Here is a 27,919-nt window from a genome sequence, read left to right on the forward strand (position 1 = left end):
CTGAAAGATTTGTAGAAAGTTATAATCCATTACATACAGCATTAATGTGTTTTTAACAGATATAAAAATTTAGCAGCTTGAAATAACAACAGAGTTTGCAAAACCTCAGGAAAGCAAATAGCAACACATTTAACTGCATTTCTTTTTGCAATGTATTACTGTGGAAACTATGAAGAAGAAAATGTCCCTATGACTTTTCTGAAAGAGAAATTCAAAGTGCCTATCTGTGAAGGAAAAGAACTTGAATTCCAAGCACAAGGTGTTTTTTGCAACCTTGTCTTACAGAATGGACTGCTAAATAGGCTAATGAAACACAACATCCACCATGGTAAAAAACAAAGGAGTTTAGCCTAAAAAAGTATAGAACATAATTAATGGAATATCGCTACAAGAAACTTGTATAAGTTTGGACCTGCAACAGCAAAACAAATGCAAAAATCCTTACATTACACTCCCTTTAGAGTGTCATTAGAGAAGCATGTCATCAGAGAAGCAATGGAATTGTCTTTTGCAATTTCTTATGCTAACACTGAAGGAAACAATTAAAATAAAAAATCATTATTCCGTTTTCTCAACACTCCTTGCTTACATATTGAAGAACATGACAAACATCAATGAAGTAATCTGCATGGCAGTTCTGTCTCTAAGAAAGGTATTGTATCAGCAAACATGTCCAGCTGTGGTTATTCTCTGCAGTGATCAGAAGGGTTCATACCTGCCAAACTTCAGAAAACAGGGAGCTGTTCATCCTCATGCCTATACAAAATGACTGCTATGGGGCCACAGGTTATCTTTAGATAAAAGCAGGTTTCTTTCATCTGCAAGTTGGAAGCGGACTAGAAAAGTTAAACTAAATGCTGCATAAAGCCAGTGGAAAACAAAACAAAGAGCCCATGTATCTTCCAAGAAACTCAAGAGGTTTTAAATAAAGCTGATGTTACAGAAGTATATCACTTAGGCTGTTTCATTCCCTCCTGTTTCCCAGTGATGCATAATCCCTTCAGATTTGTATGTTTTCATGTAATCAGAAACTCTGTGTAATTGTGTGTGTTAAGGTCTTAGCATACCTCTTAAGGAAAGCAAATAATAAACCAGGAGTTTCACATCATCTGAAAGCTCTTGGGATCTACATGTGTTTAAATATGGAGCAAGCAAAACCAAGCTGGATAAGTTCCCCATATTTTAAATATACATGCTAAAGACCCTGCATATTTCAAAGATTGTCTCCTCTTTGCAGGCAGCAGCTCAGCAAGCAGCCAGCATAGATTTATCTCAGTATTGACACTAGATGTCTACTTCAAGAATAAGGTGAGGAGCAGACTAACTGACTTGTTTCATCACACTATTGTGCAGGGGAACAGCCCATGAGTTTTTGCAAACCTGCAACTGGGGGGGTGTGAAATTATGCTTTATTTACAAAAAAAAAAACCCCAACACTCCACATCACCAAAAAAACCCCCACTTTCAAGGTACTATTTATTCTCATAGATTTTTTGACCAAAAAATAAGAAGAAATTCCAACTTGCTAGATTCTTTGTTGCATTGGTGAGAACCTATATGGTTTAAACTACTTGTACTGCTAATTTGCACACAGTGAGAGCCACTTTTTGCACAAGTCTGTTCCAAGTGCGCTGAGAAGATGTTTATGCAAACAGAAGAGGGGATACCACCAAGCATAAGAGCAACAGTCTCAAAAAAATTAGAAGTGAATAAAATTAGCCCAGTTACCTTTCCTCCTGACCAAAAGTGCAAGCTCTCTTGAGTGAGATTCTCTGCTGGCTTTTATGAACATGACCACCTGGTCATGTGTGTGCTCTGAGATATCTCGGCCATTAATTAATACTATCTGATCACCTTCATTCAGCTTTGGGATGCATTTATCAGCCTGTTTCAAGACCAAAGAAACACATTAATGTCATTGCATCCAGTTGAGCAAGCAGGAACATATCAGGATATTAAGTACATCATGTAAGTAAAGTCTTCACAGTTCTCCTGACAAAGTTTCACATTTTGTATCAGAAGTTCTATGAAAGGATTCAGCTCTAAAGCTCTCTCATGCTTCAAAGCCTCTCCATGAAGATAAGGAACAGTTCAAACAGCGTATTGACAGCTATAAAAGGAATTCACATTAATCAAACAAACATCACCAGATTGCTCTCACAGATCTATATTTCACACTGCAAGCCTCAGTGACCATTGAATTTCTGGAGAAAGTGTTTTGGGCACGTAAGATAACTCAGTTCACTTTTTACGAAGTGAATACAAAGAAGTCTAAACATGATTTTCATGAACGTGATTTAAGTAACATGACATTCCCCAGGCATGCACTTCTTAAATTTTAAAGAAATCCACACACATTTCATATCTTTGTTATTTCGCAGATTCTTATTCAGTAGATAGCAAATGATATCTAGAAATAAGGAACATTCTTCCTCTCTTCATTTACTGACAGTTTTAACAAGAACGCAGGTAAGTACTCAACCCATGATGCTCAAGTCCCCTGCATTGGTGAAAAATTCTTTTGCTACCTGTGCAGCAGGGAACACAAAAATGAGGTTTTTCCCACCTCAAATGAAAACTAACATTATATGTTATCTTGGATATTGCAATTTAGACTAACTGCTGGATTCCAGGGCTTGTTTGGCTTTTTTTTTGCCACACTTCTTAGTTGCTTGGCTCTATGTCCAGCACAAAGCAATTAGAGCTATGGACAGAATATGATGATGATGCTACAAAGATGACTGAGGGACTAGAGAATATTGATATTGCCACCTAATAAACAAGAAATGGAAGGAAGAAATTATAATGAAATTATCAACAAGAATAAAAATGCAGTATGAAAAAAAAAAATAGAGGCAAGAATATGATGAAAATGTATTAGGAGTCATTTGTGCCAGAGAACAAAGTAAAAGGAAAGAAAACTTAAGACCTGGCTTAGTGCCACAAAACAGACAAAGGGAAATAAGCAAGAGAAAGGAAAGAGGTATGCAAGAGGAAAAAATTCTATACAAAGAAGCTGAGTAAAACTTAAAAGTCGGAGTAGTTTCCCCCAACTTTTTCCATAGAAATAAGGAAAGGAAATAATGAGAGAAAATAATGATTCATAGGACATGCAAACAGAAAAAGAAAGAGAACTACAAACAGCCATGGTGTTCTTCAACACTGACTTAATTAGGTATTCACAGGTCCCCAAGAACACCCTTGCCATGTTTTCTACTATTTACAAGACTGAAGAAAGTAACTATGACTGACTGAGTAATTTAATCACTCTCAAATATTATTAAGTTATTCTCTCTGAAATATAAATATTTGAAAAGATAGGTGATATAAAGACCCTATCAGGTCAGTCTAGTAGAGTCAAGATACCAACAAGAACTTGGAAGGAATGGTCTCTGAGTGCCTATATTTGTCTGTAATTTAGATTTCTTAGCTGGCTGCTATTAGTCTTCAGTACAGATGAAGACTAATATCTTTGCTCAAACAAACTGTTAATCATGTGATATGTTAATGCCTCAGCTTTCTCATTTGAATCATCTGACTATATAAATCATATCTCAAAGCAGAATTAATTTCTCCTATGCAAGCATAATTCGTGGATTTTTCAGGTACTGAGTTTTTCCAGACAATTAATTATGTCAAAGGCTCCCTGTCCTATTGATACATCCAATGTGTCATTTTATGCTAATCACCTTCTATTGCTCCAAGAAGCATACATGCTCTTTATCAATAAAAACCTCTATTAAATAAAACCATAATGACCACTTTCACACCTGAGGACGTTAATAGTGTGTGTGAAAATAATCAGCATAGAACTTTAATTTAAAAAACCCCAAAACCAAACAGATACAATAAATGGTTGTTCCTTCACTAAAATGTGGTCTCACAAAAATTTTGCCTACTTTTTCCTACAATTTTTCCAGCATACTACATTGCTGCTATATTAGAGGAGTTTTTTAAAAGAACTTCAGGATGTGTAAAGACAAATACTGCCTTATTTTGGGGAGTAGATTTGTTTCCCCTCCTCTACAAAAAATGCACATCTTTTTGTAGCAAAGAGGGAAAAAGGTGACCTACAAACCTGAGAAATAATCTTAGGAAATAATATTACCAAATAGCACCCCTGAAGACAAGTTGCAGGGTAATGAGTGAATTTAGAACAAGTTAAAATAGTAGCAATGAAGGAAAGGCATAATTGAGCTAAAATAATTTAAAAATGCATTCCATAGAATGTTAAATTTGAACTTTGAAATATCAGCTACATTTCATTAAACAGTAAAGAACAGGTGAGATTTCATTTATGGAAAATGATACTATCAATGTTATTACTGCTAGTATCTAAAAATAAGTATCTTTTCCTCTTGCTATAACATGACATAATTTCCCTTACACTGCTACTGAGTATATTATATTGGATAATTGTTTACAATTTTTTCCATGATCCTGGTAACTTGCTCATTTGGTGATTTACTAGCTAGAAAGTTAATTGGTCACTCATGTCCATGCCCATGACACCAAAGAGAGACACTTCAATGAAGTGTTTAAAGTAAGAAGTCCAGTCTTTTTCAATTCAAGAGAAAAAAATACAGAACAATACTTTCCAGAAGACAATCTGAATCTGCCAAAAAAAATACTGCCTCTGGAGAAATATCTTTCATTCTCTGATTGTGGAATGAGCCTGCTTGCCCTATATAATTTCAGAATCTCAAATCACCCTTAAAATATTTGCTAGGTTGACCATCGAACATCTTAAGGACTCCTTTACTTTCAGTTCCTAGATTTAAGTTACAATTTCCTACCAAACCTTTATTCAAAAAATTATTAAGAGTCGATAAAGGTGTGCTACACACTGTGTAAGTCAAGCCACAAATCATAAATGTGACAAAACCAATTTCTCAAAGCAATCTGTTTTAGCTTGATTTGCATCATGACATTTAGATATCAGTCCTGTGACTTCTTATCACATTTCTGAAGTATTTACAAGATTCAGAGTGCATTGCATTTTTAGGATTAATTCAGTAATACTTTCTAACAAATCTGCACCGAAATTGTTTCATGAGCATTAGGAAATACAGTTTGGAAAAAGGCAAGTGAAAAAAAATGATATATGTCCTCACAAATTTATGAAATAATTGTTTAGAAAAAAAGTTTTAAAAGATTTTATATTCCTAATATTATGTCAGAATTCAACAGAAGACTTCAATGACTCTGCTGCTTCTTATAAATATTTCACCTAGCCTATAAATATTTCCATAAGCAAAAAATCTATGGCAAAATAGGAACAGAGCAAACATACGCTCCCTCTCTATGCTCCCTCTCTCCTGCCAAGTACTCTCCCATCCTACAAATATTTTTAGCCCAAAGGATTTTCTCAGCCTATTGTGGCTTGCATAGTCAAAACAGGTTTTATCCCCCAAGTATTTGTCCTTTCCTGACCACACACAAAATTATTTTAACCACAGCATCTTTTGTCAAGGAGTTTCACAGGTCTACTATCTTATGTGAGAAGAACTACTTCACTAAACATGAAGAACCTGACCTTCACAAACTTAATTTCATAGCCCAGAGCTCTGCTGGAATTCCCTGTTCACAGGGCTCCTAATCCCACAGATCCCTACTACATCTCCCTCAAACTAGCTATTTTTTCTAGGCTGCAGGGGCCCAAATTATTTACTTCTTCAGTAAATGCTGCTCCTTATCCTCAGTCCTCACCCCTCATCAAGCGTATTCCCATTCAGGATGCACTTTTTGAGATAACAGGAGAACACAAATATACTTCCTACTTATAACTTGTTTGGCTAACACTTCCAGATCTTTTAATCTCTGGTTTAAGAAACCAATGTTAAACCAATTCCTAAAGAGAACAGCTCCACTGCTCTCTCATACGTATAGGAGTCCAAATTTCTATGTATCCAACCTTTGAGATGTGGAAGGAATAATAATGGAAGGGATTAAAAGCCTTAAGAATTTACTTACAGGTGATCCTGGAGTGATTCTTGATACCACCAGTGGCATTTTCTGATCTACTCCACCCTAGAGGAATGCCAAGTAAATAACAACCATAAATATGTCATTCAGCATAAGTACATTTAAAAGAAGTATTCACTTATTTTGTTTCGCTATAAACTTTTTACACTGTGTCATTATAGACAGGATTGGTAGGACTGAATTTTCATCAGTAAATGGGGAAGTAGGGAGTGGATTGTGCTGTATTTAAATCCATCAATTTCCAGTAAACTAGATCCAGTGTCTTTTTTTGGTCAGACATTTTAATAGGCAATAAACAGATAAAATGGAACATTTATTGCAACCCTGTGCTTGAAACCAGCCTAATTTAACACTTGAACTTGCAAGACAGACAGTCTTAGATGTTTTGACAAACATGCAAAGAATCTGGTAGGATCAAAGTTCCAGACAACTATATTCCCTTATTCTCTTTACATCACATTCAATTGCTGCCCCACTAATAAATAGCCAAGGTGAAAAGATCAAACTCTGCTCTAATTTTGATATTATGGCTAATTTATAATACTCTGCTTGAATGGAATTTCAGTGAGGGAATGTAAAACATTTACAATAGTCAATTATCAATAGTAATTTTCATTTTCTTCATAAATTAATTTTCAACTTTCCAATAAGATTTCTAATGGATAGAATTAAATGGAACAGCACAAACTATTTAAATTGGTTTATAATATGGAGGTCCAATTTTCAAAAAAATGATGCCTTAAATTAGGTTTTTGAGTTCTTATTTCAACAGCCAAATGGGCAGAGTGCCTTGGATATGTGGCATGCCCATAATACATGCAACTGAAAAAAGCATCTAATAGAGAACTATTAGATGCTTATTTCTGTAAATGTTGCTTTAGCACTTAAGGATTAGGCTGCCACTTCTAAAAACTCTCAGTCCATAAGAAATTCCTGTAAAATATACTGCTTTTTCCAAATCATTACATTAAAAAATAAAAATAATCATGAAGTTAAAACAATTTATCTATAAAGCATTTAAAAATAATTAAAAGACAGCTGGTTTACCTTTAGATTAAATCCAAACTTCCCTTCTTCATCCGGTATGATACGCACCAAAAGTAAATCTCCCTCAATTAGGTCATTCTGCAATGAAATATAGAAAAAGAAAGCAAATTTTCTAATTTTTAAAAGGAAATATCATCAAATTAGAATATTGTGTGTCCAAATTTAGATGTGCTGAACACAAATACTCTATGTAAATCCACCTTTCAAACAAGAAGAGGATATGGTTGTACAAGATACCAATAGTAGAAACCTTTTAAATAGCAAAAATAGCAACACACATCTCAACAAATTCTCTGGTTACTCTGTTCTAACATCATTAACTCTCATCTTAGCTTTCCCAACTGATAACTCCTATTAAACTTTCAACCTGCTGTCATTTAAAGCTTAGGGGTAACACATGAGTAGAACTGATTCTACTCTAAGAGCTGTGAAGTGACTATTTTTCCCCCAGTTTTTCTCCTTTAAATAGGTGTATTTTTATGCAACAGATCCACAAAGCAGAGGAATTAAAAGGTGTCAGCAGCTAATGGACATGTTGGAAATGACCTTATTTTTCTAACTAATTTTAATTAGTTGTTTTAATTAATTCTAAGTGCCCACTTCTAGCAAGAACCTCTCTGAAACAGGCTGGAGACAAGAAGAATGATCTACTACCATAACATTAGCAGGGAGCAGCTACTCTCCAGTTAGTTCAGAACTCAAAAGGATGATGTTTAGCCATCCTTGAGAAGCCTGGGATGAAGCAGAGCTGTGTCTGCTATTCAGACTTAGAGCAACTTGAGTTAGCTGATCTTTCCCCTTGGAAGAAACAAGATTTGATCATATAAGGATTTCTATTCCACTAGGAACTTCCCTGAAGCTTCTGGGACGCTGGACACTTCAGAAATCAGTGCACTTGGCAAGCTTGTCTATCACACAACCTTGGATAAACATCAGTAGTAATACACAATCTTTTCTCATTACTGCATAAAATACACCCATCCTGAAATACAGCCACCACTTTTGTGCATTTGTAAACTATAGCTCCAAGTTAAATTCACTCCTAGTTCTGACTTTAAAAGCACACAACTGGACATACCTTATCGCAGTAGTACTGACTGGAATCTTCCACAGAGCTACTTTTCGTAACATTGTCATATGTTTCTAAGAACTGTTTATCCACCCCTTCCAATGGGTAGGAGCCAGAAATGTTGCCAACTCCATTGGGAGAATGAGCCAAGGCTTTAGGTGAGAGACGGGTCAGAGAACTCCGCGTCGGACTGTTTCCCAACACATTCCTTTAGTTAAAAGGGATAAATATTACAGAGGTATTGTTAGCCAGATTTTTAAATTAAAAGAAAGTTAAAAAGAGCAAGTTTTAAGTGTTAAAAGAGCCAGCTTTACACTTAGATTTAACACCACTTCTTAATGGAAGTGCAGGGAAAGAGACTGGAGTGTGATCTAGGCCTAACATTTGATCAGTGGACAACCAGAAGAATGGATAAAAATTCTAGAATAGCAAAACCATTTTAAACAAAATATTTGGATGTTAGCCGTGAAAGGCCCTGTTGCAGTGGTACAGGAATTATGAGCAACACATGGAGAGAGCTGAACCTCAAGGGAAAGGCACTTCAGTTGCCAATTTGATCCATGAAAAAATCTTTTGCTGTGATTCCATTCTCATTCCTGCAAAGCACTTTTTTTTTAAAATTCCTCCCTCTTACAAGTGCCATCTCAACCTTAGCCCTGTGGGAGAATGCAGTTTACAGAAAAGCAAGTAAATTGTCAGAGAAATAGGAAATTAAATGACAATGAAAGCTTTAACAACAGTTAAAGTATGATGGTATTCAGGTAGTTATAACCTCATGAAAGGACCCAGAATTAACTTAGGGTGCAGATCTGGCATTCAAGGACTTTGACATTCAATGACAACAAACGTCAGTAACTAAAATCCTCAAATCTGGGAATTAGCCAAGCTGTGTGATGGTGCTCCAGCACTTCACAAACACTCATTTAGCTTCATTCCCTCTTATGAAAAGGATGACATGCAGACCCCTTATACAACCAACCCCCTTCTTTAATTGGACCAAACACCACACATACTAACTGCTCCATCCTTATAAATACGAGTGAAAATGTGAAATAATGTGAAAATATCTGTTTTGAAGAAAGCTCAGGTATAGCAACATCAAATTTTGACAGTGTTAGTTGCAGAAGTACATGCAAGTAAACCCTGGCATTAAAATTTGTAAATTCAAACCTTTACTTCTGCTTTGGTATTTGTCTACACATGAGCTTTTTTGAACCATTTCCAATAGCCATTTCTAGCTGTCAATGAAGAAGTAATTCTACACTACAAGGAGTGTAGCTTAGCATTTTAATGTCTAGGACTTACATTGCTGCAAACTTCGATACTGCCAACACTTATTTCTTGGCTTATGAAAATCTGATTGCAACAAATGCAAATGTCCTGAAAGATGCCATCAAACAAATGTATTCTTGCCACAATAGTTCTGACTTTCAGTTACACTATGTGTACTTGGCAATGAGGTGTTTTGTGCAACATTTGCACTATTTTCAGTTACTACAGAAAATCGTTTTTCAGTGTTTGGGAGACCTTAGTCAATTGGCACTTTCAATAATTTCAGGATGCTTTGAAGTCGTGAACTATAATTACACTGTCAAAATTCTGGTTTTATCTGATAGCTTCCATGACTTTTCATGATTCCTATGAGGTCAATGTTAAACAAGGAGGAACACTGTATATGTAAATACATCCTACTAAGTTTTTCAGAACATAGTAGTTCTAAAAAACCATTTCACTTACAAGTTGAAATTACAGACCATAATGATTTTTCAATGTAGAAAAGAAATCTAACAATACCAGAAAAGTATGATTATATATTTCAATGTTATCTGGCACTACATAAAGAGTCACCACATAAATCTACCAGGACTTTTGCATCATTAAACTTTTGCAACAGTTTCTAACCAACTTTTTTTGTTAATAGTGATGATGATCTATCAGAACTTGCAACTGTCTAAACCTGACCCCAAAACTTAACTCTTTTTTCACAAACCTTTACAATCTTCATTGGTTATTACATTTGTGTCTTTTAGTAATACAAAACCACTACTTTGAAAAATCAGCTGACGTCATGTATTTTGTTATCCTAAAGCTAGAGATAGGAGAAAGTGTAAAGAAAACTCACTTTGGTGATTCTTGTTCAGATGACCTGGTAAAAAAAAAACACAAACACAAAACCAACATTAAACGAACCTAAGTTAAATCTTCAAGAAAACAAGAACTAAACTCCAATTAAAAAAGAAAAAAAAACTGCATGAAAGACAAAAGGTGTGCTCATAATAAATAAAAGAATACTTAAGCCTATAGTGAGTCTGAATCAGATAACTAGGGTGTTTATGAAACACTCAAGAAAAATCCCAGGGCAGCTACAATCACTCACTTCCACTTTTGACACAAGCCCAGCTACAGGCAGCACACATCTGCTACTGCAACTCAAACTGTGCAGGAGTGTAGAGGCAATTATTTAGCCAGACACATTACATCATTTTAGAAAGTTTTAGGTGTGGATCACAATGACTACAGATGTCACCAACTGTATTTTGTAAAAAGTCAAAATGTGACAAGATCTTTATATTTAGGTAGCCAGAAATGAGCACAGGTGGCTTCAGAAGCGTGACATTTCCAAAGCTTATTCTCATGATGTGAGAGCAGAGAAGGTGTTGACAGAAAACTTTGAGACAAAGCATAATGAAAGAAGAAGTGGTTACACCAATGAGGACAATCTAGAGTGGAAGAGAAATTAAAATTTGCAGTACATAGTATTTTCCAATGCATTCAATTAGCTTCATCAGAAATCACCTGAAACAGTGAGCTAAATGAAATGGCATCAATTAAAACAAGAGCTGTGACATTAAGACAAATTTTAAAGTATAAGTTACCAAAAAGGTGCTTGCAAACACAGTTTAAGGCAGATGGAATAGCTTTACAAACTCAATTAAGCAGTTACCAAACATCCTGGAATGGTCTAAGTCCATGCTAGGAAAAATACAAATGTGAAGTAATTCCGTTTGAATGTAGAATTGCTGAGTTGCCAAGTTATAGGAAGCAATTCATAGTATACAGTTAAATTTTCAACTCATGTTCTCAAAATCATCCTTAATACTAAGAATTATGCACTACATTTCATCAAAAGTACAGTAGAAATAGCACCCATATCAGTCTAGTTAAATTTCCTTGTATGTTATTTGACAATATGAAGAAATTCTTCCTCAAGAAGCAGAGATGGTGAAGCCTGATCCCTCAAGAATTTGTGGAGGTTTGAGTTCTGTGTATTTTTAATAATTTTAAAAGTTTAAACTTCTTCCCCTTTTATTGCACTCATACCTAACTTCTTACTCCACTGACATCCACCCCTACTCGCCCTCTAGTATCTCTGGTTCTGTTTGTCCACAATCCCCAGAGAATTTTTACCCCAAAAGTCTAAGCAGATCCTATGGGAATGTATACTCACTTGCTGCCTGACCAGCCCATATCTAAATGGAACAGTGAACTTATACTGTAATTGCTCAGCTTAAGTTTTTGTTTTTTTCCTGCCAAGTCACTGACTTTCACTAATCTTATAAAACTTTGCATCTTCAAAAACTCATCTCCTACATTACATCTGATTGCTTTGTCCAAATATTCTCAAGTGGAAACAGAGGCAGAGGAGCAGTACAATGACATAAGCCTTATTTCCTTAGGAAGCCATGCTATAAATACAGAAACATTGAATTTATTTTTGTTTAAGGTAATTGGTTTCCTTGTGAGGCAAAGAATTGTACATGGTTTCTACATTTTGCCACAGGAGAGCTACAGGCTCTATTACCAGATTCTGTGCAGAATCACAATTGCCCTGAGTTAACCCTTTCAAGAGTCTTCATCAAAAACTTAAAGGTGTAGAATTGTGATGAAAATCAATGCAATGTCCTGATTTTAATATATTTCCTCCCCTCTTTCTTCCCAAGAGAAAAAGGCAGTTTGAGAAAGAAAAAAGTCCAACTTGGGCTTTTACTCATAAGCCTTCCATAAACTTACAGTAAATTTTTCATTATCTCAGTAACATCTCTGGAGACTTAAATGTGAGATATAAATTCTTAGTACTATTTGATGAAGCTTTATCTGTTAAATTATTTCACTTTAATTCAATGATATTAGCTCTAAAAGAGTTACTGAAAATTCTGTAACCTTTTGAATTGGGAGGAAAGTTGACCAAATATTTGACTGAGAAAGTGACCAAATTCAGTGTTTAAAAGAATTCATCACAGACAGTGCAGCTGTGTCTTCCTAAAGTCTTTAGTGGGTCAGCATGCAAGAGCTGCAGAATTTTGCACTACAACACAGTTAAAAAGTATTTCTAGCATTTAATTACTCAGCAATATGATAAAATACCTTAACCATGAATAACTAGGTGATATTTTTTGGCTACACAGTGTTACACAGTTTACTAAGCCATCTTCCTCATTTCACAACATACAAGGACTGTATTTTAAGTCAATGAAAAACAACACTCACCAGACCAGCCACTCAACTTTTTCATCAAGGAAGAGAGCCCTTCCTTGCAAGGAGATTAAGCTTTCCATTAGTACAGCAAATAAGCAAACACTTCAAAACTTCAGGTAATTTCTCTTCCTCACTTCACAATGTATCTAAAATCATGCCATTTCAATCTTGCACTCAGTATGTTATGATCTATTGATAATGACCTTTTAAATACAGGTCTTTGCCCTGAAAATCTAACTCTCCTCTTCTGTTAGAAGGACAGAATGGAAAGGTCTTAAGAAAAGACCACTCCTCCTCATTTGGTGTAACCCACCAGGGCATTCTGCTATTCTGAGAACTGAGGATGATAAACTACAGCAGAATAAAACCCCAAGAGAAAAGGGTCAACTGAAACAATAGCAGTGTTCCAAAACTCCCCCTATAAAAACAACTGAAGGAAACATCTGTAGGTTTTGCCCTTGTGCTGTTCTTGAAGTTCTTAAAGCTTCTTTTATTGTAACACCTGCAGGGGTGGGGAGACCAAGTGTGCCAGCACTTCCATTATCACCTCCTTTCTGAGGACTCACCATTCAAATTGGGTTTTTTATTCATAAGCAAAATAAGAGGAAGATAGTTGCAGCAACACCTTTCTGCTGCCTTTTACAGAAATTTATACACAGAATATTTAGCATTTCTGTGAAGAGAATGACTACATAAGAAGGTGTCATAAATTTTTTGTGCTGCATAATTAAGAGAACCACTACAGAAAAACTTGAGAACTTCGTGGCATACACAAGCTTTTCAGTGATTATCTATAAATTCCAATAATTCACATTTGTAAGCTACTGCCATCACCATTAAAGGGATACTTGGTTACTCTGCATTGCCTCTATTGACCGTATTCCAGTTTACTGACTTGCCATTAAATTTTCATGTATTTTGACACACAGCAATTGCTTGGATTGCTGCAAGGTTTGCCTTATCACATATTTGCAATTCAACTTTGAGACTTTCCATTTGGATGCAAAATTATTGCTTTTTGAACTGGAAAAGAAAGTGTAGTGCATTTAAATAAGGATAAATATTTAAAAAGAAAAGTTTACATCGAAGCAAAACACACGCAGGTATTATTTTAATGTATATTTGGGTGGAAAAGCATGTAAAGCCTATTAGTAAAGTAGACTTAAAAATTTAATTTGAAACTAATTTTAATTGAAACATTCTCAGATCCACTGCCTGAGAGTATTAGGGTATCTTCCTCAAGAAAGGCTGAAGTACACAAACAAGGACAATAGAATTTTGTGAAATGCAACAGATTTTGTAAGAACAAAAATTATCATCTCTCTGTATGATTAAGAACTAAGGATAAATAACAGTTTAAAATATGGGTTTTTTAAAACTTATTTACAATTTTCTACCAAGAAAGTAGCTACCAAGACTTGGCTGGATACATCTGAAGAGTACTTTTATCAACAGTAAAACTTTAAAAATTTTGCTCACATGAAAAATCGTATTATAGTTAAACTAATGATGTGTTCCCATAGCATACTCACCAAAGCTCACTATGCAGCTACAGTTTATTGTCTATCAAATGCTAAGCTAAAAGAATTGAACAAATGCAGCATCCGTTCAGGAAATCTATTTTCAGTGGAATACCTTCACCAGATGATGCATCACACTCACACGAGGAACGTATGTGCACTTCCAGAAATTCATAGCACAATGCAAGTGAATTTCCTTTTTCTATACTAGTTCATCATTTCATTTCCTTCCCCTCCAACTCTGGGGGTGTACACATTATTCTGTCTGTATCACTAGCAAAAGATAGTTTTACAATGTAAGTTAAAAGATGTTTATAGCTTTGCAAGCATTTCAGAGAAAAGTTTATGAAGTGATATATTGCATTTATAACAAGAAGAATTGTAGACTCAAAATAATTTAGGTTAGCATGTAACCTGAAAGGTCACTTAAACTCTTGTTCAAAGAACAGCCATCAAAGTTAGATGAGGGTGTTTAACTCCTTGTGTTTTGAGGTTCTAAGGATGGAAACAACCCCACCTTTCTGTTGATATACACAAAGGCTTAAATAACCAAAATAGAATTTTTTTCACCCTCATTGTCTTTTGAGCATTTCCCTAGCTATAACTTGCATCCAACATCTCACGTTTTTGCTCTCCATCTCCAAGAAGAGCAGGCTCTATATTCCTGATAATCTTCTTTTGGTAGAGCAAGGCAACAATGTGACCAACCCCTCCTGGACTCCCCCAGCCTTCTGGCTCTACTCATGCATCATGTGCTTGCACCTGTGAATAACTCGCCAGATTTATCTCATCAATCAATGTATGACTCTAAATATAAAATCTGTGTCGTCTCGCCTGTCAGGAAGCTTTTCTTGCTGACTGTTACTATACCTTATCACTTAGACATACGTTTTACAATAATCTTCCTGGTGAAACAAAATTTCACAGCTAATCTTTTCTGTTAGGCCAGCGAATCTACCCTAAAAAAGTACCATAACACTTGCTCCTATGCCATCTGCTGTTCCAAACCAAACAGACATGTTTGGTTTATTTAATTACAAGGTGAACAGGAGAAATTGAATACAATTCAGGTAGTAAAACCCTCCACACAGCTTATCAGGTTACTTTTCCAAGCCAATAAGCCAGTTATTTTTTCTCTTTGGCACCTTATATACTGTGCTGGTTTTGGCTGAGGTAATTTTCTTCACTGTGTCAAGTAGAGGGCCCTATTTTGTACTTGTGCTGAACACAGGGTTGATAATCTAGAGATGTTTTTGTTATTGCTGAGCAGAGCTTACACAGAGCCAAGACCTTTCTGCTTTTTGTTCTGGCAAGGAAGTTGTGGGTGCTTGGGAGGCTGGGAGGAGACACGGCCAGGACAGGTGACCCCAACTGACAAAAGGGATATTCCAGACCATACAACATCATGTTCAGTATATAAAGCAGGGAGAAGGAGGGGACATTTGGAGTGATGGAGTTTGTCTTCCCAAGTAACCATTATGCATGATCAGGCCCTGCTCTCCTGGGGATGGCTGAACACCTGCCTTCCCATGGGAAACAGTGAATTCATTCCTTGTTTTGCTTTGCTTCTGTACATGGCTTTTGCTTTCCCTGTTTAACTATCTTTATCTCATCCTATGGAGTTTTCTAGCTTTTATAATTCTGAGTGTCTCCCTTATTTCATTGGTGGGGAAATGAGCGAGTGGCTGTGTGGTACTTGGTTGCTGGCTGGGGTTAAATCACTGCAAATTTATATATTCTTGCCAACAAGTACCCTTCCCATTCAGAAAAGTGTGCTCAAAGACATGAAAAAACCTTTAAGAGGGCAAGCAACAGCTATATTAACACTTCCAACTATTTCACCTACAATATAAAAAACAATTTTAGAAGATTTTTAAAAGCAAAAGCCATTAAACCTGAATTTACAAGGTCAAAAATAAGCTCTTCTCCTCATATAAAGGGGAAACAGATCCTGTACAGGCAACGTGACTAAGATTATCCTGAACTGCCAAAACAAATTACTGTTTGTTTCAGTAATCCTTTGCATGTAACACCTTCTTTTCTGAAAGAAACCCCAGCTTACTAACATTCAGTGAGGGGGCAAGTGTGGCTGTTGGCCACAACATGGGTCTCCCCACAAAGCCAGATGAAAACCTGAAATCCATGAACAGGGAAGAGTGGAGCACACTCTTCCTTTTTCGTACTGAATGGTAGAAAATTAGGCAGCTTCCCACATCCGGGTTCTTGGAGGTTAAGAGCATTTAACAGCTCAATGGTTTTCAGTTTTCATTTCTTGTCTTTTGTTTGTTTTCATTTCACATTGCCTGGTGAAGGGTGAACATCTGTATCACACCTCAGGCACTCAAAGATGCTTGAGAAAAAAGAAAGGAACAATGAAAACAAGGAAAAATTAAAGTTCAAAGCTCCGTAAATAGTACTTGGTTACATGGCTTTAAGTACCTTTTTCATAGAAGACCTTGGTATTTTAAGTTCACCAAGTGCTTAAAAAGTGTATAACTGAAACCTTTGAAATGAAATTTTTAATTTACACCAAATACCTTAACATAAAGATACAAGCAAAATCATTACAGCTATTTAAATTTTCACTTATTTACTTGAGGGTAAAGGGCAGGCTAGTTTATTTCAGGGAGTTTTTTTTCTCTTCTTCTAACAGTTAATCTATAAAGAATCCTACACATTAGGTTACTTTTTTTTTTCTTTTTTAAATCTATCAACACGAAGAACCAGACCTTGCACTGGAGATGGCCAGTGCAGCCTTTCAAGAGAAAACCTAATGTCTGATAAAAGATCAAGCATGTCAGAGTATATGACTCCAAAACATAACTAGTTTACTGCCCCAGTTAAAACCAACTTAGATTTGAATTAAAGATGTGCTTAAATCAAAGATGTTTTGGAATTTTCCAATTTGGTATTGAAACAATGTCACATACTTTAGTATGACTACTTCATTTTCATTGTTCCTTTTCCCCTTACATGACACAGTAGCATACAGATCACAGTGGTGTCAGGGAAAGGCAAATCAGTAAGGAAAATTTGTTCCTCTGCATCCATGAGTCTTTCCTCATTGCAAATTTTTAAACTGTAGCAGTACCTTGATCAACACAGACTGCAACAGTGGTAATCTTCAAGCACTATACCAGGCTAAAAAAAGCAAAAATTGCAATGAAAAATAATTCCCTGCACAAGTCCATCGGCATGCCTGTAAAAATAACCAGCTGTGGCTTAAACCTGTTAGACTGAAAGAGAAGCATTTTTCTCAAAGACAACATCTTCCAACTCTATTGAGGCTACCTATCAGGATAGCAGAGGGTCAGGATGAGCTGATGCCAGGTATGACACAGCTTTGGAAAAACTTCCCAAATTAAAGCAGCTTTTCCACAGAGGTAACTTTAAAAATAATAAAGCCTCATAATATAACTTACTTTGTATCTTTAAGGAAAGCCAGTTTGTATTCATAACTCTTTCCTAATGTATGTCTCAGGGTTTAAGGACATCTGAAGACATGTAACCTCACAGCAAAAGAAAGAAGTTTTCCACTTTGCTTAAGACAAGGAGTTTACAAGGTCAGTAGCAGCAGTGCTTCAATGAAGAGAGTGCAAATCTCTCAAAGAAAACATCTTCAGGGAAGCCAAGACTATGGAAAGCAAATTCTATCTGAAAAACAGTTATCAAACAAGTACACTTACTAATTAGTATGTTTCATCTCAATGCTTGTCTTGAATAATTTTTAGAACTAAATAATAATGGTACCATGTGCATACACATGTAGGGATGGTATAAACAGAGTGTCAGAGTGAGTATAACATGTAGTCAGAAGACAGACTGGGTTACCTGTTCTGAACTGGTGAGGCACAGCCGTAGGAAAGTGTTGTACAACAGGGAAAGCAACCTATGAGACTTGGGAAAGCCAAGTGTGGGCTCCATGTCTGTGTTAGTGCTAATTTTGCAGCGGCAGTAGCTCAGCTGAGATGCTCAGCAACAGGGCAACAAAGAGGAAGAAGAACTAACAGGGAATGCCTTCCTCACAAAGGCTGGAGAGACTGGGGCTAAACAAAAGTCCTCTTGAAGTCCCCTTCAGAACTGTCTTTTCTGACATGTTTTGTAAGCAGCTGTGATTTGAGACAGTTGGCTGAGATAGGCAAACCTACTCAGGCCCTGAACATGAAGTGCTAGCTAGTGTATGTTAATTTGGGATTAGAGTATTTTTTTTGTCTATAATACAGATGTAATAGACAGCTCCTTCTACAGACATGAAACTGAGAGAAAAAAAATTGCTTCTTTTCACTCTGTCTAAGTCCCAAATGGCTCTTCAATGTGAAAGTACCTTAGATAATCTGGGTAGCTAACACAAGCTTTACCCTGGCTTTCTGTTGTTCACCTGTGTGCATCGTTTGCACTATTTTCCAACTCTCTTCTTTTATAGTCACAGCCTGTAGTACACACTTCACATATCAGCTAAAAAGCACAGTATTCACACAAAGCACATTTTTAAAACAATTATTGTGGCCTTAAGAGAAACAATATAAGAAATGACAAAATATTATTGACTCTCATCTGCAGCATGCTCATTTAAAGGATTTTAACAGCAAACATAGCTCTAGATGATGACATGTTGATACAGTACAGTATCTTCAAAGAAATTGAAGAAGAAATATTAACAACTGCTATATTTTATGCTGTCCAAACCAAAAGCTGTTCCACATAATTTGTTTTCTAAATTGTGTGCTGTTTCACAGAAAAAAGTAGAACTTGATTGATTCCTACACGACAGTAAACAGAGCAAGGAAGAAAATCGATTATTAAGAAAATAAATATACTTGGTATTGTCAGGAAGGAACAAAGCTGTAGAGGGCAATAAATGCAGGTGTATGTACTTTTCCCAGCAGTGGCTGCATCTACATTTCTGATACCCACCAAGGTTCTGAACGTGCCTTGGCAGGATTAGGTAGGTAGTAAGTCTTGTTCATGACTTTTATCTATTATTTGCCTCAAAAAGCACTCTATCACAACAGGTAGTTTGAAGGTAGGTCTATCCTACTTTCAAACAGCAAACGACCTGCTGTTTTGACAAAAAGGTGAAAGAGTGAAGACTATCCCCCACCCCAGAAATGCTGACGGCAGCTGGAAAAATAAGTGAAGAGCCATATTCCATGCTAACTGTAGCTTGCTCAGTATTGCTTCAGAAATAGTAAACTATATTGATGTTTACTTTACAGAAGTCAAGCTGTTGCAGGATTATTATTATTATTAATATTTGAGGTCACAGACATAACCATTCAATGATTAAATACCAGTATATACAGCTGTTTGCTAGCAGCTCTCAAAAAATGTTTCAGATATTTTTCATGCCAATGGTATTCAGTAATTATAATTATCATTAACTAACACCATTAATAACAGTCTCAGACAGTGAGCTAGGCAGTGAAAAAAGAGCCCCCTAAAGACAATGTTTATTAGCATTAGACTATGAGAAGTTACTCTTAGCTCTCCTCTAATGAAAAAGAAATTGAAAATCTGGGGCTTTTTTTCCATAGTATGTTTCTATTACATCAGTTCAAATCTACTGAAGACCAGCATGGCAAAAATGAGTAAGTTGGCTTTACAAGATTTATCAGTCCACTGAAAGCTGTTTTATAGGGAATGTTTAAATATTCCCAATGTGTGGCAAAAGCCCAGGGCAAGCATCCATATTTAAACCATCCATATTTAATACTGAAGATATGTAAACTTTTTTTTTTTAACAAAACATATTTAGCTGATACGGTAAGATTCCCTCTATCAATAAAGATTTCATGGAAAGAAAGATTTTACTATACATACATACCTAATTTTACTTAATATCATTTAACAGGGGAAGTGAAGCAAGTAATAACTTCTGTAAGAATGCAAAAGGAAAAAATCTGGAATGTGGACTAACAAATTTCAGTGTAGAGAAAAAACTTTTTTCTTATTTGTATGGCTACTGTGCATTTTACCTCAGTTGTTAAAAAGGAAATTATTAATAATTATTTTACTTCACAAAAGCCTAACGGTCAATACAACAAAGGATCATTTATTCACTCTTGTTCCAAAACACATTACTTGAATTTAAATTAATCAGATTTGTGAAAGCATTTTTTTCATTTACCTGAAGACCATAAAATATTATAAACACACCCAAAAAAAGATAATGTGTTTGGGATAAGATGTAAGGAGAAAAGCAATGGTTTATAGGAGGTAGTACAAATCTCCACAGTGAGTGATATTACTCAGATTCAGCACAGTCATTTAGGGCTCAGAAAATAAATGAATGTGCTATTTTCAAATTTAGAACATCCTATTTTCACTGCCTGAGAAAAGGCATAAAAGCAGGATTTTCTACTCCATTCTCAGTAGGTACAAGATAACTGAAACAGGAAGGAAAGGAAAAAAACTACAGGGGAAGAAAAGAAAAAGGAAAATAAAAAAAAAAAATCCAACAATGTGCTAGCTGGCAGGACGTAATTCGCCAGTCACAAAACACAGCATGGCAACTTAATTTTCTGTCTACAGCTTCCATCCTCATCATCTCTTCTTATGTCTACCTCTCAGTACTTTTACCCAGAAAATACTTCTAAAAGTGTACCACCTGCAAACTTTTAAACACAGCAAAGACACAGTTTCCTATCTATGACTATTCACAACATCTAGAGGCAGCACTTTTATGTATTATCATGGCTACTACTGCCATTACTACTGCTATTTCTACTACTACTACATACTACTGCTATTACTAGTACTTATAAATAGTATTAAGGTTAAACTGTCATCCAGTCAGAGAAACAGAAAAATGAAGTGACAAACTCAAAATACTTAATATACTCAAAAGAGCGGTAAACTCCAAATATGCATACATCATGTCAATTTTTCCTTTCTTTTATTGAAAACTCTCGGCTGTAATGCAGTAACAATGTTATTATAGAATTTAAAGAAAAGAGTTTAAATCCAAGATATAAAGCTTTAGTAGCTGCACACTGTCAAAGAGGCAGGTGAGTCCTATCAGCTTCCATTAAGACATTGTTTCTCAAAACACACCTTGCCTTAAAGTCACTAGGCATCACTAGTATCCATCTTTCTTCTGTAATGCCACAAAGGAACGTGCATTTTAATACATAGCATTCTGCCCAGCTCAGAGTTTTAAAGTAGCTGTTTTCTTTTTGACACAGAATAATTAATGACTTTGTACATTATTTCTGAAGTTGATATTGTGATAATCTGAAGTTACTCATTACAAGACAAGTTTAGCCACACATATAATGAAATACACGAGCAAGCAAATAATCAGAGTGCACAAACACAGGTGTTTCAAGCCCTGGAAGCAAATCCAGCAGCAGTTAAAGCACTGCAGAGGAGAACAAAGTTGCTCCTCAAGGAATATGGCCAAAAAGCAGACAGTGCCTTTGGACAAGCCATCGACAGTTCCTCTGAAGAGGAAAAAAATGGATGGCCACCAGCATTATGATGTTGTGTATACTCAAATGCAATAGCTCTTTCAACTGACAAGGCTGAGCTGATGATGTGGAACATGAGTGAACTCTTAAAAGAGTTCACTAAGTCTTTATCCCCACAAAAAATAGTTTTTGACAGGTAGGGTAGGGTTGCAAAAGCTACTAGGCAAAAGGGCATTACAGATTTGAACAGATATGCCTCAATGGTTCTTCTAATTTTACTAACAGCTCAACTACTGATTATTGTTTAGGGACAAAGGGTTGGTTTGCTTTTGACTTGTTTTGTGTCATGGCATTTATGGTATAGTAATTGGTCAAAATAAAGCTTATATAAACACAAAACTGTTTGAACTCATTGTAATAAATCAACCAATTGTGACTGTTTTACTCTACAGCTCTTTGGTTTTTTTGTTTGGTGCTTTTACAAAAAATCAAAGTAAGCAATGGATTGTTTGCAGAAGTCCTTACCTCCTCTGTGGACTACGGTTCTGAGAGAACTCTGAATCACTGTCCTTTGATGTTGGAGAGCCCTTATAGGTGTAAAAAACATCCTCTGTTTCAGTAATATAACTAATCTCATTTGTAAGGTTATCTACAGATGAGTGTCGTGGTTTGCGGATTTCATGACGTAGTCTAGGACTCCGCCTTAAAAAGACAGAATACAAACACAAGCAAGGAGATTAGAATATTTCATGGAACTTCATAGAAGAAAAGTTTCTATCCTATTGCAGTTATGACCTGAATCCTCATATCAGGCCTATAAGTCTCACTTTAAATGATCCATTTTTAAGCATTTTTTATGGTATACTAGGCAATCTTACACTGCTAGGTTGAGCACACTGAACTGATTTGGTGTTTTTCCCCCTGTAAAATACAATTTATATTATTAGAGTTTTAATCATAGGCTAATTCTGGTTGGAAGGGACTTATGGGGGTCATTTAGTCCAATCTTCAGATGAAAGCAGGGTCAAATAAGAGTAGGCTACCAGAGTAGGCTGCTTAAGGCATTATCCACTCATATCTCAAAAAATCTGTAGGATGGAGATGGCACAGTTTCCCCAAGCAACAACTGTCCACATGGTAAAGCAGTTTTCCCATTATATCCAGACAGAACCTCTCTTGTTTCAACACATACCTGTTATCTCATCCTCCCACTATGCAATACTGAGGAACCTGGCCTCATCCTGTAGCTAGCCTCCTCTGAAGTTATTCCAGGCTGTTATTAGGCATCTAGGAAATCTGCTTCTCCAGGCTGAACAAGCACAACTATGTCAGCCTTTCCTCACGGGACAGGCGCCCCAGCCTCCTGACTACCTTGGAGCTGGTGGTCTTTGCTGAGCTTGCTCCAGTTTGTCAGTGTCAGTCTTGTATTTGCAGACAAAAAGGGCTGCAGCATTCTAATAAAATATAATGAATGCTGAGCAAAAAGGAGTGATCACTTCCACTGACCTACCATCTACAATTCTGTGAATTCTGCCTGGCTGAAGTGGATTTCTTTGCTGTCAGGGCACACCAGAGAGCTCATGTACCACTTCTGCCTATAAAGACTACCAGGTCATTTTCCAGAAATCTGCACTGCAGACAATACTGTTGCAATGTGTTTTTTTTCTTCCCCGGACTCTGTGCTTGTCTCCACTGAATTTCACACATTTCCTGTTGACCCATTTGTCCATATTATCGAGATCCCGTTGGAGAGCAGCCCTGCCCACAGGTTTATTGATTCATGCCCCATTTTGGTGCCATCTGCAAACTTTATGATCAAGCACACCATTGCCTCCTCCAGGTCATAAAGACATTAAGCAGGAAAGGTCCCAAGAGAGACCCCTGCAGTCATCTACTTTTTACTGTTGTCCACATAGAGTATGACCCATCAACAATCCCCCTCTTAGTCCAGTCATCCAAACATTTAAACTTTTTTTTAAACCACCCTGATGTCCATCAATCCAGAACATAATGTCTTAACTTGGGTATAAGATTTTGGCAGACAGCATAAAAGCCTTGCTAAAGTTGAGGCAAGTCACATCTACTCTTCTGTTGTCATATATATTCTCAGAATAGCAATGTTTAAATATATATGTACATACTACATAATTATTCTGCTGGAGTACATACAATTGGAAGCGGTAGGAGGCTAGAAGGTGTGGAAAAGGCTGAAAATGGATTTACCAATTGGGGGTAACAGGAGGTGATCGAGAAGGAAGGCTTTTGGTCTCTAGGTGCTCAACCGATAAGGATCGTCTCATAGATGGGTTCCAAACCATCCCACCTATCACTTTTCTGCAGTACTGGTTGTTTACAGACCTGAAAAGATATAAAACAACTGTACGTGAATTATTTTGCATAGAAGACTTAAATGAAATAAAATATGCTTACAAAAGTCAACTCATAATTTAAAGACTCCCCTCTTGTGCTTACCCCTCTTTACTTATGCATTTACATTCTCACACAGACATTTGCTGTCCCACACTTATACAAATAAAAGTGATCGTTAATCTCTGCTACATTGCTAATCACAAGCCTGGGTAAAAATAACTTTTTCTGAGAATTATTTTTAACCCAATTGTGTTTAAAAAGATGGAGGGGAAAACAGGAAATTCAGTATGTCCTACTGGTACTGAACTGAGTGCCTGACAAAATACAGTCCAAATACAGGTAAAGTACTCCGAAAGTTCTCTGTTAATACTAATAAAGGTGTAACAATTCATCAAGAGCTTCACTGCACACAGGACAACTTTACCTATCTACCTGCTGCCTCATCAACAAAGAGCTACACCAGACAACACTCTGTTTCCAGAAGGAAGCCACTTTTGAGTCATGTGTTCCTTATAGAAACAAATCATTAAAAAAAAAAAATCTGACATGAAAACAGGTTCTCCAGGTCTGAACTGCTTCTTCTGACAAGAAGAGGGCTGCATCAGGACCAGAAGCACAGCCAGGAAAGCAATAAAAGTATCTTACTAGTGAAATTATACAGCATAAAGAATATCTTTAAGTAGCCTGAAATTGAGATAAACTAACTGTTATGCATCATTTTATACAGCATTCCACAAGTCAAACTGAGAGATAAACTGCTCATCCTTGAGCTTACAGGGTTAGCATTTCCCATGGAAGAAACAGCGTATTAGCTACAGAAAAAACACCTTTAGCTCATTAAGGCCTGAGCTGTACATACTGAGCAGCTGGGATAGGAGGCTATGTAAGGACCTTACTACAGAGCTGAAAAGTCTCAATTTTACACAGCTTTAAAAAAAAATTTTTAGAAGTGTTACTTATGCTGCGGATATTATGCTAAAATCAAACCTTAGGCATGCTCTGCATTGTACTACTTTTTGCTTATATAAGAAAAGAGACCCATAAGTTTTTTTTATATATATTGAAGTATTTAATGTACCTTGTTCATGATTTTAAACGAAATCAATTCCTTCATCTTCTAAATGTACTTTAAAAGCTTCTCCCAGTATAAAATACAGAGGGAAAACTTAGTATAAAGCATCTACAGATCAAAATCAGCTACCTATGTATGTTTTCATGGTTACTAAACAAAGTCCATCAATTCAGGAGAAGTTCATGCCTATACCACGCGTTTTATTTTTCTAAGAATTTTGAATACAATGACAAGGCACCGACTACTCCGATCTTCTTCAGAAACAGAGTTCTTTCAAAGAAGCTTTACATAGTTGGAGCAGAAGGAAAGACTGGAAAAAGAGGATGCATTATGAAAAATTCATTGTGATGAACTCCACATTAATCAGCTTTTCTTTTTTTACAAGTGGCTGTTCATGCATTTTCCAACACAGAGAACTTGAAGTGCAACATAACTTGTGTGATGGAAGCCAGAACCCTAAACCCTAACTCTAATCCCAAACCCCTAATCCTGACCACAAAATCACTTATACCGTATGTTCTCTAGATATTTCAGTTAAGGCACAGAAGATAAATCATCTCCTGAACTTCAAGTAGCTGCCCTTCAGATACCAAGTATCAGCATATTTCTCAGCAAACATTCTCGGAGGCTGCCAAAGCCTTTCTGGAATGGCTGTACTATCTTGAAGTAATGCTTCCTTTCTCCCATCTATTACTGAGGCTATCGTTGGTGAAAACTACAGATACATTTCTAGCTTTTCAACAAGGAATGAGAATCCACCTAGGAGAAGTTATTCAGCATTCAGTCCAGAATTTACCTCTCAGAATCTGGGAGATGTCATTCAGTCTGCTCCCAGAAAATGGTTTACAGTTGATTTACACAACTCAGCGGCCCAATTTAAATGGAATGACACTAGTACTTTAGGCTAAGAGAATCAAGAAGGGCACAGGTATGTGCAAATAAGAAATTGTACTCAAGTACTACAACTACTTGAACTGATGCAATAAATGCTAGGCTATCTGCCTCACGTAAGTGTAGGTTTTTGTGTGCATGTTTGGTTTTGTGGTTAGGTATGCCTGTTTGTGTTTGTTTGATTTATAAAATGCAAAAATTTTTTCGTTTCATAAGGGAGAATGCAGAATATCTTTTTTGGTTATGTAGCTTCCACATGAGTACAGAGCCATCCTTGAAAAGGAACGTGGAAACTCTTACAACATTCCACAATCACAAACAAGTAGGAAAGTAAAAATTTTCAGTATGTGAAATATGACCTCAGAAGTAACTTTTTCACAATTTTTCTTAAATCTTTTGAGAAAACAATTTGCTGAATGACAGTGACCAAGTTCATAGGAACTACTGAAAGCCTTTCAAAATTACTGTTACTTCTTATGTACTTCAGCAGTCTTTCATAGCAATGGTTGTCGAGTTACTTCTTCCTCATGTAGATTCTAAAATTCATGCTTATTGCTGGTATAAATAAGGCCAAATATGCATTAGTACTGAGGTTATCATTAAGCTGATGGAAGATATCTCCATGACTGATTCTCCCCCTGGAGATTCCTTGAAAGTCTAAGTAAGCGATTCAGTAGAAATAATACCTCAGAGCATTGAAATTAATTAAAAAGAAATCTTAGTAACTCAGAGCAACAATGAGAACTATCCAGGATGCTACAGACTATTAAGAAATTGCAACATCAAATTTGTCAAAAATAAAATGTTTGGTAAAAACTGGAATGATACTAAACTGGCACCCCTTGAAACTCATACTGTTTTCTTTCTTTCTTAAAGGGCGTGCAATGCCTGCATGCATATGTGTGTCTATAGGAGGATCAGGGGTTTTTAATCTCTTTGCACATTTGAAAGAAATAAAGGACTCCAGGACCTGACAATCCTACAAACTTTGAGAGTCACCTCCTCAACACCTCAAAAGGAAGAACAATGTCATAACACTCCATAAAGAATTAATTCTAAAAATAGAGAGATGTAAAATGTTAGAAAATTAAAATACTCTGTACAGCTAATTGTTTTCCATGATCTAGAAACCAGATCATCTAGCTATGATCTAGTGCTAGGTGAAAACATGGAATCACACTCCAGCAGATTTCCTACTGTTGGACAGCCCTCATGGGTTAACTGCTTCATCTACAAGCAATACCAGTACACTTGGTATCAATTTCTGCAGTATCAAAAGAGACATCAGAGTGTGAAAAGCCAGAGAGCCACCAAAGTCTGAGAACCTATTTCAATCGTGTTGACATCATTCAGAAGTTGAAGCTTATTATAACAGAAGAGAGAGAATTAGTCTGGCAAATTAAATGTAAAGTTAAACTGTTAAGGGAACACACTACAAAAAACTCACAAAAACACACTACCTACAAACAAAAAGAAAACAATAAAATACTTCTCCAAAAATCTTGAGAACAAGGTTGAAGCAGGTTTCTAGAGAGTTTACAGATCATCAAATGGTCAAAGAACCCTCCAGAATCTAACATACAGAGAAGATAAAGACACAAGACTTTATTTTTCATTCCCTATTAATATGAAATATTTTTCATATGTTTCATTACAGAATGTTTTTGGGAGGTGGGGTGAGGGGATTGGGATGGGATGGATGTGACAACGGAGACACAGGACATGACACCTTTGTAGCTGAATTGCTGATAAATGTAACAGCAGAACAAATCATCACAATGGGAAAAATCACTGTGACTTATCACTGCGACTTTTGACACTTATCAAAAAGTCTAAAAGCCCCTAAGATAAAAGAGCAGAACTACTTGAGTAACACCTCACGCTTCAAAAATCACACAGGATGGCCAAAGCAAAGGTCAATTGGAAAGAAATGGAGAAGGACATTATAATGTCGAGTGACTAGACAAACTGGCACCTTAACTTTAATGAAGATGGGGCACAGTTACTGCATATGAGGAGGAATAATCCCAGCTTCACATAGGAAAATTACAGGCTCTAAAGAATTACTTCTGGGTAACTA

The 27,919-nt window shown here is 36.2% G+C and overlaps 1 protein-coding gene across 5 annotated transcripts in view; it reads right to left on the minus strand.

Moving 5' to 3' along the window:
* The window catches only part of PTPN3 (protein tyrosine phosphatase non-receptor type 3), a 162,781-nt gene that overhangs the window by 24,365 nt on the left and 110,497 nt on the right, over positions 1-27,919 (minus strand). For all 5 annotated transcript variants that reach the window (XM_085052266.1, XM_085052267.1, XM_085052265.1 and 2 more), the window contains exons 13-19: positions 23,730-23,864; positions 22,032-22,208; positions 10,224-10,247; positions 8,111-8,309; positions 7,033-7,110; positions 5,974-6,030; positions 1,729-1,885 (exon numbers count right to left, since the gene is read on the minus strand). In XM_085052266.1, the coding sequence (XP_084908392.1) occupies positions 1,729-1,885; positions 5,974-6,030; positions 7,033-7,110; positions 8,111-8,309; positions 10,224-10,247; positions 22,032-22,208; positions 23,730-23,864 (827 nt within the window). The remainder of the gene's footprint in view (positions 1-1,728; positions 1,886-5,973; positions 6,031-7,032; positions 7,111-8,110; positions 8,310-10,223; positions 10,248-22,031; positions 22,209-23,729; positions 23,865-27,919) is intronic.

Source organism: Lichenostomus cassidix, chromosome 2, assembly GCF_008360975.1.
Source record: "Lichenostomus cassidix isolate B80296 chromosome 2, HeHo_3.0, whole genome shotgun sequence".
Lineage (NCBI taxonomy): Eukaryota > Metazoa > Chordata > Aves > Passeriformes > Meliphagidae > Lichenostomus > Lichenostomus cassidix.